General features: G+C 45.9%; 1 protein-coding gene across 1 annotated transcript; it reads right to left on the minus strand.

The window, feature by feature from the left end:
• Positions 1-458: 458 nt before the first annotated feature.
• LOC116359740 (glutaredoxin 3-like) lies at positions 459-14,109 on the minus strand. Its single transcript, XM_031813149.1, has 3 exons — positions 13,883-14,109; positions 12,710-12,818; positions 459-632 (listed from the first exon to the last, which is right to left on the minus strand). The coding sequence occupies exons 1-3, from the start codon at positions 13,945-13,947 to the stop codon at positions 474-476; spliced, it is 333 nt and encodes a 110-aa protein (XP_031669009.1). The 5' UTR covers positions 13,948-14,109; the 3' UTR covers positions 459-473.
• Positions 14,110-14,376: the final 267 nt, after the last annotated feature.

The following is a 14,376-nucleotide window of genomic DNA, read 5'->3' on the forward strand; positions in this document are numbered from 1 at the left end:
ACACCTGTCAGCAACGGGTGTGGCTGAAATAGCCGAATCAAAGAATACTTTTGGCCTAGTAGTGGAACTTAGTTTTTTACACTACTTGACTCACCTTAAAGAAGAGGAAGGTCGGGACTGAGGTAATAAGACTCACCTTAAAGAAGAGGAAGGTCGGGACTGAGGTAATAAGACTCGCCTTAAAGAAGAGGAAGGTCGGGACTGAGGTAATAAGACTCACCTTAAAGAAGCGGAAGGTCGGGACTGAGGTAATAAGACTCACCTTAAAGAAGTGGAAGGTCGGGACTGAGGTAATAAGACTCGCCTTAAAGAAGTGGAAGGTTGGGACTGAGGTAATAAGACTCGCCTTAAAGAAGAGGAAGGTCGGGACTGAGGTAATAAGACTCACCTTAAAGAAGAGGAAGGTCGGGACTGAGGTAATAAGACTCACCTTAAAGAAGAGGAAGGTCGGGACTGAGGTAAAAAGACTCGCCTTAAAGAAGAGGAAGGATCGGGACTGAGGTAATAAGACTCACCTTAAAGAAGAGGAAGGTCGGGACTGAGGTAATAAGACTCACCTTAAAGAAGAGGAAGGTCGGGACTGAGGTAATCTCATATTTCTCTGATACCTCTGGCACTGCTTCTGCCTCCAGCTGTAAGACAGAGGAGGGTAGGAGGGAGGAAGGGGTGGAGGGAGAGAGAGAGGAGGGAGAGAGAGGAGGGAGGAAGGGTGAGAGAGAGGAGGGAGGAAGGGATGGAGGGAGAGAGAGGAGGGTAGGAGGGAGGAAGGGTGAGAGAGAGGAGGGAGGAAGGGATGGAGGGAGAGAGAGGAGGGTAGGAGGGAGGAAGGGTGAGAGAGAGGAGGGAGGAAGGGATGGAGGGAGAGAGGAGGGAAGGAGGGAGGAAGGGATGGAGGGAAAGAGGAGGGAAGGAGGGAGGAAGGGATGGAGGGAAAGAGGAGGGAAGGAGGGAGGAAGGGATGGAGGGAAAGAGGAGGGAAGGAGGGAGGAAGATAGAGAGAGAAGTGAAGGAGAGAGGAAGGGATGGAGGGAGAGAGGAGGGAAGGAGGGAGGAAGGGATGGAGGGAAAGAGGGAGGAAGGTAGAGAGAGAAGTGAAGGAGAGAGGAAGGGATGGAGGGAGAGAGGAGGGAAGGAGAGAGGAAGGGATGGAGGGAGAGAGAGGAGGGAAGGAGAGAGGAAGGGATGGAGGGAGAGAGAGGAAGGGATGAGGGAGAGAGGAGGGAAGGAGAGAGGAAGGGATGGAGGGAGAGAGGAGGGAAGGAGGGAGGAAGGGATGAGGGAGAGAGGAGGGAAGGAGGGAAGAAGGGATGAGGGAGAGAGGAGGGAAGGAGAGAGGAAGGGATGGAGGGAGAGAGAGGAGGGAAGGAGAGAGGAAGGGATGGAGGGAGAGAGAGGACAAAGTAAGGGAAGAGGAAGGGAGAAAGAGATGGAGTGAATGAGGGATCATCCACATAAATGTTGATACCCCTCTTTGTTCCCTTTCCAAGCCATCAAACAATGTCTGCATCCACACATGAAGAACCCCACTGCACCCTACTGAGTTTCCCCTCAACACTAGGTTTATTTAGCCAGCAGGCATCACCCTTCAGGGAGAAAATAAAGCACACATTCACCACTTTGATATGTCTAACAAGCAAGACAAATGAGAGAGCAGAACAGCACCATCTCCTGCTCTGCTCGGGGTGCTGTGATCTATGATTGGTGATGGATGGTTCCTTTGTTCTTGACAGTGGTAATCCACCAGGATCAAATTACAGGAACTGGTGTGACCACACACACCTCAAACTAACAGAGGAATAAAAACTAACAGAGGAATAAAAATAGTTCCAAGTTTTCATTTACTTTAAAATCATTAAATATATATAAATATTTCTCACATGTTCAAGTCAATTCAAAAACAATAGGCTACATGTGAGGAAACACACTGATGTTTCTGATATCAACAGGGTTTAACTTTTAAAAAAGGTCAAGCTTACCGTCCTACACCGGAGCACCACACAAACAGGGCTTTTTGAAGCTACACTGGAGCATCACACAAACAGGGCTTTTTGAAGTTACACCGGAGCACCACACAAACAGGGCTTTTTGAAGTTACACTGGAGCATCACACAAACAGGGCTTTTTGAAGTTACACTGGAGCACCACACAAACAGGGCTTTTTGAAGTTACACTGGAGCACCACACAAACAGGGCTTTTTGAAGTTACACCGGAGCACCACACAAACAGGGCTTTTTGAAGCTACACTGGAGCACCACACAAACAGGGCTTTTGAAGTTTGTGAATTCAAACATTGATGCACAAATTGACCCAGAGAGATTGTTCAATCATATTTAGCGAGCACATATTGTAATCCATAAATCACTGACCCAGGTTGTCGCAGCCAGCCATTACAGACAGGCGATTACAGACGTCCCTTATTTCCTGCCTGGAGCAGCAGAACTCTGCTGTTGGTGTTCCTGATCCCATGAGGCATTATGGCTGACAGACACTTATAGGCCATATGAACACAACCTACATCAACGCAGTGAAATACTGCTATGAGAATGGAAACACATAGACACTAAACATTTATAGTAAAATGCTTGTTTCCATGTGACACGGGTAAGAACAGTGCTATTGACTGGTTAGAGACAAGCTAGGCTGGTACGGGAACTGCAGACTCCTATTGGAATATGTAGGAATATTGTTCATAATTTGGAAGAGAAAAAATAACTTGAAACACAAATTAAGAAAATAGCTGTTTTACAGTGTACAATATGTAGGATCAAATATCAATCTACTGCTCGTCTAAACATTTATATATTCTTAATTCCATTCCTTTACTTCTGTGTAATGTTGTGAAATTGTTAGATATTACTTGTTAGATATTCCTGCACTGTTGGGAGCTAGAAACACAAGCATTTCGCTACACCCGCAATAACATCTGCTAAACGTGTATGTGACAAATAAACATGTGACAAATAGCATGGGATTTAAAATGACACCATATTCCCTTATATAGTTAGTGTACAACATTGCACCTGTGGGCTCTGGTCAAAAGCAGTGGACTATGAATGTAATTCTACATCTCTTCAGAATACTCTAAAATCTCAGGATATAAAATAACTCTGCACATGCTTTGATTGTACCCAACTTGCCAACTACCATCAGGTCCTAATGGCCTGGTACTCAGGGCTCTACTGTCCCTCCATCAGGTCCTAATGGCCTGGTACTCAGGGCTCTACTGTCCCTCCATCAGGTCCTAATGGCCTGGTACTCAGTTCTCTATTGTCCCTCCATCAGGTCCTAATGGCCTGGTACTCAGGGCTCTATTGTCGCATCAGGTCCTAATGGCCTGGTACTCAGGGCTCTATTGTCCCTCCATCAGGTCCTAATGGCCTGGTACTCAGGGCTCTACTGTCCCTCCATCAGGTCCTAATGGCCTGGTACTCAGTTCTCTATTGTCCCTCCATCAGGTCCTAATGGCCTGGTACTCAGTTCTCTATTGTCCCTCCATCAGGTCCTAATGGCCTGGTACTCAGGGCTCTATTGTCGCATCAGGTCCTAATGGCCTGGTACTCAGGGCTCTATTGTCCCTCCATCAGGTCCTAATGGCCTGGTACTCAGGGCTCTACTGTCCCTCCATCAGGTCCTAATGGCCTGGTACTCAGGGCTCTATTGTCCCTCCATCAGGTCCTAATGGCCTGGTACTCAGGGCTCTATTGTCCCTCCATCAGGTCCTAATGGCCTGGTACTCAGGGCTCTATTGTCCCTCCATCAGGTCCTAATGGCCTGGTACTCAGGGCTCTATTGTCCCTCCATCAGGTCCTAATGGCCTGGTACTCAGGGCTCTATTGTCCCTCCATCAGGTCCTAATGGCCTGGTACTCAGGGCTCTATTGTCCCTCCATCAGGTCCTAATGGCCTGGTACTCAGGGCTCTACTGTCCCTCCATCAGGTCCTAATGGCCTGGTACTCAGGGCTCTATTGTCCCTCCATCAGGTCCTAATGGCCTGGTACTCAGGGCTCTATTGTCCCTCCATCAGGTCCTAATGGCCTGGTACTCAGGGCTCTACTGTCCCTCCATCAGGTCCTAATGGCCTGGTACTCAGTTCTCTATTGTCCCTCCATCAGGTCCTAATGGCCTGGTACTCAGGGCTCTATTGTCGCATCAGGTCCTAATGGCCTGGTACTCAGGGCTCTATTGTCCCTCCATCAGGTCCTAATGGCCTGGTACTCAGGGCTCTACTGTCCCTCCATCAGGTCCTAATGGCCTGGTACTCAGGGCTCTATTGTCCCTCCATCAGGTCCTAATGGCCTGGTACTCAGGGCTCTATTGTCCCTCCATCAGGTCCTAATGGCCTGGTACTCAGGGCTCTATTGTCCCTCCATCAGGTCCTAATGGCCTGGTACTCAGGGCTCTATTGTCCCTCCATCAGGTCCTAATGGCCTGGTACTCAGGGCTCTATTGTCCCTCCATCAGGTCCTAATGGCCTGGTACTCAGGGCTCTATTGTCCCTCCATCAGGTCCTAATGGCCTGGTACTCAGGGCTCTATTGTCCCTCCATCAGGTCCTAATGGCCTGGTACTCAGGGCTCTATTGTTCCTCCATCAGGTCCTAATGGCCCTACTGTCCCTCTAATCACTCAGATATCAATGCAAATGCAATCTAAAATCACATCCAACACTTTTTATTAAAACAGAAGGCCTATCTTACTTTTAAAACTCACCTCACTGTGATGATCAATTTGAGCAGGTTGAAACAGTGTAAAACAAACCCTAGCCCTAACCCATACACAAACCCTAACCCTCACCCTAACCCTCACCCATACACTAACCCTCACCCTCACCCTCACCCTAACCCATACACTAACCCTAACCCTCACCCTAACCCTCACCCTCACCCTCACCCTCACCCTAAACCATACACAAACCCTAACCCTCACCCAAACCCTCACCCTCACCCTAACCCATACACAAACCCTCACCCTAACCCTAGCCCTCACCCTAACCCATACACAAACCCTAACCCTCACCCAAACACTCACCCTCACCCTAGCCCTAACCCATACACTAACCCTAACCCTCACCCAAACCCTCACCCTCACCCTCACCCTAACCCTAGCCCTAACCATACACTAACCCTAACCCAAACCCTCACCCTAACCCTAACCCATACACTAACCCTAACCCTCACCCAAACCCTCACCCTCACCCTAACCCATACACAAACCCTAACCCTCACCCAAACCCTCACCCTCACCCTAACCCATACACATACCCTCACCCTAACCCTAGCCCTCACCCTAACCCATACACAAACCCTAACCCTCACCCAAACACTCACCCTCACCCTAACCCTAGCCCTAACCCATACACTAACCCTAACCCTCACCCAAACCCTCACCCTCACCCTAACCCTAGCCCTAACCCATACACTAACCCTAACCCTCACCCAAACCCTCACCCTCACCCTCACCCTAACCCTAACCCATACACTAACCCTCACCCTCACCCTAACCCTAGCCCTAACCCATACACTAACCCTAACCCTCACCCTCAGCGATGCTGTTGGTTCATTGATCGTGCAGGACGGCTTACAGTTAGCCTACAATTAGTGAATTTGTATTTGAATAGTTTAGTAATAGGGAACGTTTGATTTATTCTTCCATAATTAATTGGGTGACATATTACCTTTAGCTCTACAGAATATCAATATCTCACCGCCGTGCGTTTCCATGTCCTCCTCTCTCGCCTTTAATCCTTCCCAGAGCGCACAGACGGCTGTCAACGGGTTGGTGAAAAGTGTTTCCTTGCAAACAGATTTTGACTTTGTTTCCAGAATTGAATCACTGGGTAGCTGTAGGAACAAGGTTGGAGAGCCCGTGGCTTATAGAGTTTGGGTAGAATATCACTGGGTAGCTGCAGGAACAAGGTTGGAGAGCCCGTGGCTTATAGAGTTTGGGTAGAATATCACTGGGTAGCTGCAGGAACAAGGTTGGAGAGCCCGTGGCTTATAGAGTTTGGGTAGAATATCACTGGGTAGCTGCAGGAACAAGGTTGGAGAGCCCGTGGCTTATAGAGTTTGGGTAGAATATCACTGGGTAGCTGCAGGAACAAGGTTGGAGAGCCCGTGGCTTACAGAGTTTGGGTAGAATATCACTGGGTAGCTGCAGGAACAAGGTTGGAGAGCCCGTGGCTTACAGAGTTTGGGTGGAATATCACTGGGTAGCTGCAGGAACAAGGTTGGAGAGCCCGTGGCTTACAGAGTTTGGGTAGAATATCACTGGGTAGCTGCAGGAACAAGGTTGGAGAGCCCGTGGCTTATAGAGTTTGGGTAGAATATCACTGGGTAGCTGCAGGAACAAGGTTGGAGAGCCCGTGGCTTACAGAGTTTGGGTAGAATATCACTGGGTAGCTGCAGGAACAAGGTTGGAGAGCCCGTGGCTTACAGAGTTTGGGTGGAATATCACTGGGTAGCTGCAGGAACAAGGTTGGAGAGCCCGTGGCTTATAGAGTTTGGGTAGAATATCACTGGGTAGCTGCAGGAACAAGGTTGGAGAGCCCGTGGCTTATAGAGTTTGGGTAGAATATCACTGGGTAGCTGCAGGAACAAGGTTGGAGAGCCCGTGGCTTATAGAGTTTGGGTAGAATATCACTGGGTAGCTGCAGGAACAAGGTTGGAGAGCCCGTGGCTTACAGAGTTTGGGTAGAATATCACTGGGTAGCTGCAGGAACAAGGTTGGAGAGCCCGTGGCTTACAGAGTTTGGGTGGAATATCACTGGGTAGCTGCAGGAACAAGGTTGGAGAGCCCGTGGCTTACAGAGTTTGGGTAGAATATCACTGGGTAGCTGCAGGAACAAGGTTGGAGAGCCCGTGGCTTACAGAGTTTGGGTAGAATATCACTGGGTAGCTGCAGGAACAAGGTTGGAGAGCCCGTGGCTTACAGAGTTTGGGTAGAATATCACTGGGTAGCTGCAGGAACAAGGTTGGAGAGCCCGTGGCTTATAGAGTTTGGGTAGAATATCACTGGGTAGCTGCAGGAACAAGGTTGGAGAGCCCGTGGCTTATAGAGTTTGGGTAGAATATCACTGGGTAGCTGCAGGAACAAGGTTGGAGAGCCCGTGGCTTACAGAGTTTGGGTGGAATATCACTTGTTGGGCAGCGACAACATGCAAACAGTGGAGTGAAATAAGTGTTGTTATATGTATTTCTCAGCTGCTCATATTATGCTCCGCTTTAAAACCCAAGTATCAGACAAAACGGACTGGTGGGAAAGCTGGCGGTTTCCATTCACTATTAGAGTACATACAGATAACATGTATTTCTCCCTGTTCCCTGTTCCTGTTCCCTGTTCCTGCCCCCTGTTCCTGTTCCCTGTTCCTGTTCCTGCCCCCTGTTCCTTCCCGCTGTTCCTGCTCCTTCCCCCTGTTCCTGTTCCTGCCCCCTGTTCCTGTTCCCTGTTCCTGTTCCCTGTTCCTGTTCCTTCCCCCTGTTCCTGTTCCCTGTTCCTGTTCCCTGCTCCTTCCCCCTGTTCCTGTTCCCTGCTCCTTCCCCCTGTTCCTGTTCCCTGCTCCTTCCCCCTGTTCCTGTTCCCTGCTCCTTCCCCCTGTTCCTGTTCCCTGCTCCTTCCCCCTGTTCCTGTTCCTGTTCCTGTCCCCTGTTCCTGTCCCCTGCTTCCTGCCCCCTGCTTCCTGCCCCCTGCTTCCTGCTTCCTGCCCCCTGTTCCTGTCCCCTGCTCCTGCCCCCTGCTTCCTGCCCCCTGCTTCCTGCCCCCTGCTCCTGCCCCCTGTTCCTGCCCCCTGTTCCTGTCCCCTGCTCCTGCCCCCTGCTCCTGCCCCTTGATAATGGGCCATTCTAAATCGAAAGTCATTTGCCATATTAGTAAAGACCAGATTAAATTGAGAACAGTCTGGTGGGTGAAAATATGACCACTTGATAAGAGAACAGCTGTGCAGCCTGAGGCGAGGAACAAGAACACAAGCTTTTTCCCTCAACGTTCTCAACTCATCAATAGTCTACTGTCCCATCATGCAGCCTATGTATGTTTTGATTTCTAAGACGATCTAAAGTGTGTATCATTCACAACTACAACTGCTGAATAACTCTAAATCTAGTGTTTAGGGCCTGTTCCAAATGGTCACTTCTACACTCAACAAAGCCACTTCCTATTTATTTTTTTAAATAGCCACTTCCAAAGTAAAAAATAAAATAAAAAGAAGTTGTTCCTATTGAACATGCCATACAAATAAAGGCATTTTAATGAATCATATGAAGAGCGCCTTGGTCCTCCTCTGTTTTTGATGAGTAATTTACCCCTTTTACCAAAGAGCACCTTCTATCTACCATAATGTACTATTGTGTACCTTAGTAGCGCTTCCCTTCCTCCTCTTTCTACTAGTTATAGCCACTTCCTCCTCTTTCTACTAGTTATAGCCACTTCCTCCTCTTTCTACTAGTTATAGCCACTTCCTCCTCTTTACTAGTTATAGCCACTTCCTCCTCTTTCTACTAGTTATAGCCACTTCCTCCTCTTTCTACTAGTTATAGCCACTTCCTCCTCTTTCTACTAGTTATAGCCACTTCCTCCTCTTTCTACTAGTTATAGCCACTTCCTCCTCTTTCTACTAGTTATAGCCACTTCCTCCTCTTTCTACTAGTTATAGCCACTTCCTCCTCTTTCTACTAGTTATAGCCACTTCCTCCTCTTTCTACTAGTTATAGCCACTTCCTCCTCTTTCTACTAGTTATAGCCACTTCCTCCTCTTTCTACTAGTTATAGCCACTTCCTCCTCTTTCTACTAGTTATAGCCACTTCCTCCTCTTTCTACTAGTTATAGCCACTTCCTCCTCTTTCTACTAGTTATAGCCACTTCCTCCTCTTTCTACTAGTTATAGCCACTTCCTCTCTTTCTACTAGTTATAGCCACTTCCTCCTCTTTCTACTAGTTATAGCCACTTCCTCCTCTTTCTACTAGTTATAGCCACTTCCTCCTCTTTCTACTAGTTATAGCCACTTCCTCCTCTTTCTACTAGTTATAGCCACTTCCTCCTCTTTCTACTAGTTATAGCCACTTCCTCCTCTTTCTACTAGTTATAGCCACTTCCTCCTCTTTCTACTAGTTATAGCCACTTCCTCCTCTTTCTACTAGTTATAGCCACTTCCTCCTCTTTCTACTAGTTATAGCCACTTCCTCCTCTTTCTACTAGTTATAGCCACTTCCTCCTCTATCTACTAGTTATAGCCACTTCCTCCTCTTTCTACTAGTTATAGCCACTTCCTCCTCTTTCTACTAGTTATAGCCACTTCCTCCTCTTTCTACTAGTTATAGCCACTTCCTCCTCTTTCTACTAGTTATAGCCACTTCCTCCTCTTTCTACTAGTTATAGCCACTTCCTCCTCTTTCTACTAGTTATAGCCACTTCCTCCTCTTTCTACTAGTTATAGCCACTTCCTCCTCTATCTACTAGTTATAGCCACTTCCTCCTCTTTCTACTAGTTATAGCCACTTCCTCCTCTTTCTACTAGTTATAGCCACTTCCTCCTCTTTCTACTAGTTATAGCCACTTCCTCCACTTTCTACTAGTTATAGCCACTTCCTCCTCTTTCTACTAGTTATAGCCACTTCCTCCTCTTTCTACTAGTTATAGCCACTTCCTCCTCTTCTACTAGTTATAGCCACTTCCTCCTCTATCTACTAGTTATAGCCACTTCCTCCTCTTTCTACTAGTTATAGCCACTTCCTCCTCTTTCTACTAGTTATAGCCACTTCCTCCTCTTTCTACTAGTTATAGCCACTTCCTCCTCTATCTACTAGTTATAGCCACTTCCTCCTCTATCTACTAGTTATAGCCACTTCCTCCTCTATCTACTAGTTATAGCCACTTCCTCCTCTATCTACTAGTTATAGCCACTTCCTCCTCTATCTACTAGTTATAGCCACTTCCTCCTCTTTCTACTAGTTATAGCCACTTCCTCCTCTTTCTACTAGTTATAGCCACTTCCTCCTCTTTCTACTAGTTATAGCCACTTCCTCCTCTTTCTACTAGTTATAGCCACTTCCTCCTCTTTCTACTAGTTATAGCCACTTCCTCCTCTTTCTACTAGTTATAGCCACTTCCTCCTCTTTCTACTAGTTATAGCCACTTCCTCCTCTTTCTACTAGTTATAGCCACTTCCTCCTCTTTCTACTAGTTATAGCCACTTCCTCCTCTTTCTACTAGTTATAGCCACTTCCTCCTCTTTCTACTAGTTATAGCCACTTCCTCCTCTTTCTACTAGTTATAGCCACTTCCTCCTCTTTCTACTAGTTATAGCCACTTCCTCCTCTTTCTACTAGTTATAGCCACTTTCTCCTCTTTCTACTAGTTATAGCCACTTCCTCCTCTTTCTACTAGTTATAGCCACTTCCTCCTCTTTCTACTAGTTATAGCCACTTCCTCCTCTTTCTACTAGTTATAGCCACTTCCTCCTCTTTCTACTAGTTATAGCCACGTCCTCCTCTTTCTACTAGTTATAGCCACGTCCTCCTCTTTCTACTAGTTATAGCCACTTCCTCCTCTTTCTACTAGTTATAGCCACTTCCTCCTCTATCTACTAGTTATAGCCACTTCCTCCTCTTTCTACTAGTTATAGCCACTTCCTATGTCCACTCGCTCCATAACGGGAAACACATCCGTCTTAATGTATTCAGATAACGTCAATTATATTCTTCTTACTATTAAATCATATAATATAAAATAATAGCACAGGACTTATAAATATATATTGTCTGATAAATGAACTGGCTAACTTTGGCACGGAGCAGAATCAGATCACAGCCACAGTAGACCAACTCATATTCTGTTCTTCTGAAATACGTTTTCCTTCATATCATCATGTTTCTTTAGACCTGAATCAAAAATAAATCCTGGATTTATTGTGACGATGTAATATCACACTTATTTATTAGACTCTTTTTTAAATGTGATGTTCCAATGGCGCATCAGTGGCTTGTATGATGGAGGCCTGGAGATGCTCAACGTGTTGAATGTGTCATGACTGCCACAGCCAGAACCAAGACTTAAAAATAACTGATGTTGGAGGGAATTTTGGAACATAACTCACAAAATAACTTGTATGCTTAAATTCAGTACAAACTAAAAATGTACAGAATTCATTATACCAGAGACAAAAATTCATAAATTCTACAGCACAACTGCAGAGTCATGTCTTTAAGTGTAACACTAATGAATGACTCAATAATCCTTCTGGGAATGTTATGATGTCATAAAGTGATGGGCGGAGACAGGAAGTTGGCTGTCAGAACTATTACAATGTAAATGTACTTTTAATTCGTCTGTCTGCATATTTCAAGACATGTCAGATTAGGGGGCAGTGAGATGCCCGATGGGTTGTACTATACTCTTCTCATTAACTATTTTGGAAAAACGTATATTTCAAACCTGGAAATCAAGCAATACTCCATTGTTAAGACAATGGAAAAATCATATGCTTCATTATCTACACATTGAAAGGGCGTGGGCGATGGAGAGGAACAAAATGGCGGAGAGTAGAGAACAGGTGGTTCTGGGCAGGAGTGATGTTGTTCATGTTTGTCTATGGCATTATTTAGGATGCTTAAGACAGAAGCTTATACTATACTGAATTAAACAATTTAACAGTGAAACAGAAAGTGTGGTTTCACATTTTAAAAATCTTTAAAAAAAAAGTGTGCTTTCTAACGGGATTCGATCTCACAACATTCAATTACCTGACTGTCCCCATAGTTCCCTACTCTACCTGCTACATTACCGGGTCAGCTGAAACTATATTTGTAAGTACGGTGTCCAATAGAGGTCAGTGTGTTTGAAAGCAGCTTTGAATAGAAGAAAACACACGGTTTGAAAAAGCAAGTGGGCGGCAGGGTAGCCTAGTGGTTAGAGTGTAGAGGCTCAGGGTAGCCTAGTGGTTAGAGCGTAGAGGCGGCAGGGTAGCCTAGTGGTTAGAGCGTAGAGGCGGCAGGGTAGCCTAGTGGTTAGAGCGTAGAGGCGGCAGGGTAGCCTAGTGGTTAGAGTGTAGAGGAGGCAGGGTAGCCTAGTGGTTAGAGTGTAGAGGCGGCAGGGTAGCCTAGTGGTTAGAGCGTAGAGGCGGCAGGGTAGCCTAGTGGTTAGAGTGTAGAGGCGGCAGGGTAGCCTAGTGGTTAGAGTGTAGAGGCGGCAGGGTAGCCTAGTGGTTAGAGCGTTGGACTAGTAACCGGAAGGTTGCAAGTTCAAATCCCCGAGCTGACAAGGTACAAATCTGTCGTTCTGCCCCTGAACAGGCAGTTAACCCACTGTTCCTAGGCCGTCATTGAAAATAAGAATTTGTTCTTAACTGACTTGCCTGGTTAAATAAAGGTTAAATAAAGGTTAAATAAAGGTTAAATAAAGGTTCAATAAAATAAAAAAGTGATCAAACGATGCTTCAGATATTGATGATGCACTTCTGAAAAAAAGTGATACACACCTCGACACACTGTGCTTCAAAGTTAGCTGCTTAGCGATTTCGACTCATGCCTCGAAGCTCCGGTATCCAATTTAACATCACTACATGTAACATCCATCACAAGGTATAGTATGTGTATCAGGCATCGTGTAACCTCCATCACAAGGTATAGTATGTGTATCAGGCATCATGTAACCTCCAACACAAGGTATAGTATGTGTATCAGGCATCATGTAACCTCCATCACAAGGTATAGTATGTACCTTGACAAACATGGTGTGTTTGTTCTCCTTTGCCAGCTCTCCCATCACATCGTTCATCTGACTGCACTGAGGGGCCCATGCTGCCTGGAAGTGGACCACCGTCAAGAACCTGGTGGAACAGAGAAGTCCCATTAGATTGGAACGGTGATGTTGAGTTGGTCAGTGATCTCGGGCATGATCATCGTTGTATGGCAAGTAAGAATGAACGGATGTCAGTTAGCTCGGCCTATTGATGGTAGACAGTAGATGGCACGTGTACATGCATGTCCTACACCTTTAGTGCACCGGTGAGGCTCAAGGAAGAGACAGGGGTCAGATCTCAGCATAGCAATAGGTCTAAAATAGCACAACTTTATAGTGACCCACAGATTCACATGCTAAAGATGTAGGGCATTCATGCACACGTGCCAGCTACTGTCTACCATCAATAGGCCGAGCTAAATGACATCCTTTAATTCTTACTTCCCATACAAGGATGATCATGCCCGAGATCACTGACCAACTGAACATCCCATGACTAGGACACTGGATCACAACAGGTCTTCTGGAATTAAACATTATTTTTATAGCCTACTTGTAAATGATGGATTTCAAAAGCACAATAACTGAATGGACCTAGTTAGCAACCTAATTCTGAAATGGGCAGGCACCTGATGTGATGTAGGATAACAGTAGTCATGTCTGATAAAGGGGGGTTAATCTCTCCCTTTCATATAAGGGCTAAACCTAACGTTACATTATCAGGCATAGAATATAATGTCTGCCTAATAGAAAAGCTAGCCCTGCCATATCGTGACAAGAAACCCACATGAGTTCAAGACACAAGAGCCTGACTGTTTATATCAGGTGACACACATCAGCATGTATTACAATGATCAATTACATTTACACCATGTACAATAAACATGTATGTTATTAGCTAGCATGCCAAAGCAAATATCCGCTAAAATAGCTAGCTAGATAGTTGCATTTTCATTTGGAGCAGATAGACAACATTAGCTAGTTATCATTCCCTCTAACATGGGGATGCTACATCACGCTAGCTAACGCTAGCTTTCGATATAACAGAAAAGTAGCTATCACAGTAAGCTAAATATCACACGGGGCCTATTTGAATGAAAATCATTCAATGGCTAATGGCTTCAATGTCATGTTATGAAATGATACACATACTTGCCAGCCTTTGATAGCAAGTCCTCAAACTGCTGCGAGGATGTTGCCTCCACTAAAGTCGCCATGTTTTCAGACGTGTGTAATCGCTCACCGAGTGATTGTGTTCTATGTGGATTTCCAGCTGATACAAACCTTACTGTTCTTTCAGACGTGTGTAATCGCTCACCGAGTGATTGTGTTCTATGTGGATTTCCAAGAAGACACAAACCTTACTGTTCTTTCAGACGTGTGTAATCGCTCACCGAGTGATTGTGTTCTATGTGGATTTCCAGCTGATACAAACCTTACTGTTCTTTCAGACGTGTGTAATCGCTCACCGAGTGATTGTGTTCTATGTGGATTTCCAGCTGATACAAACCTTACTGTTTATGCTTGTTAACGCTGAGCTGAACGGGGGGGGGGGGGGGGGGGGGGGGGGGGGTCGGAACGCAATATCACGGTTAATATGAAAAACACAGTGAAACCCTGCGCTAGATATGAGTCTGAAAACGTAC

The sequence above is a fragment of the Oncorhynchus kisutch genome, unplaced genomic scaffold (genome assembly GCF_002021735.2).
Source record: "Oncorhynchus kisutch isolate 150728-3 unplaced genomic scaffold, Okis_V2 Okis04b-Okis11a_hom, whole genome shotgun sequence".
Classification (NCBI taxonomy): Eukaryota; Metazoa; Chordata; class Actinopteri; order Salmoniformes; family Salmonidae; genus Oncorhynchus; species Oncorhynchus kisutch.

Bases quoted from the DNA above. Each gene is read 5' to 3' on its own strand.
- LOC116359740 (XM_031813149.1), bottom strand. From the start codon at position 13,947: ATGGCGACTTTAGTGGAGGCAACATCCTCGCAGCAGTTTGAGGACTTG. The intron at 12,819-13,882 runs GTATGTGTATCA...CTGTTCCACCAG, and splicing joins TTGCTATCAAAGGCTGGCAA to GTTCTTGACGGTGGTCCACT. The intron at 633-12,709 runs GTACATACTATA...TCTGTCTTACAG, and splicing joins AACACACCATGTTTGTCAAG to CTGGAGGCAGAAGCAGTGCC.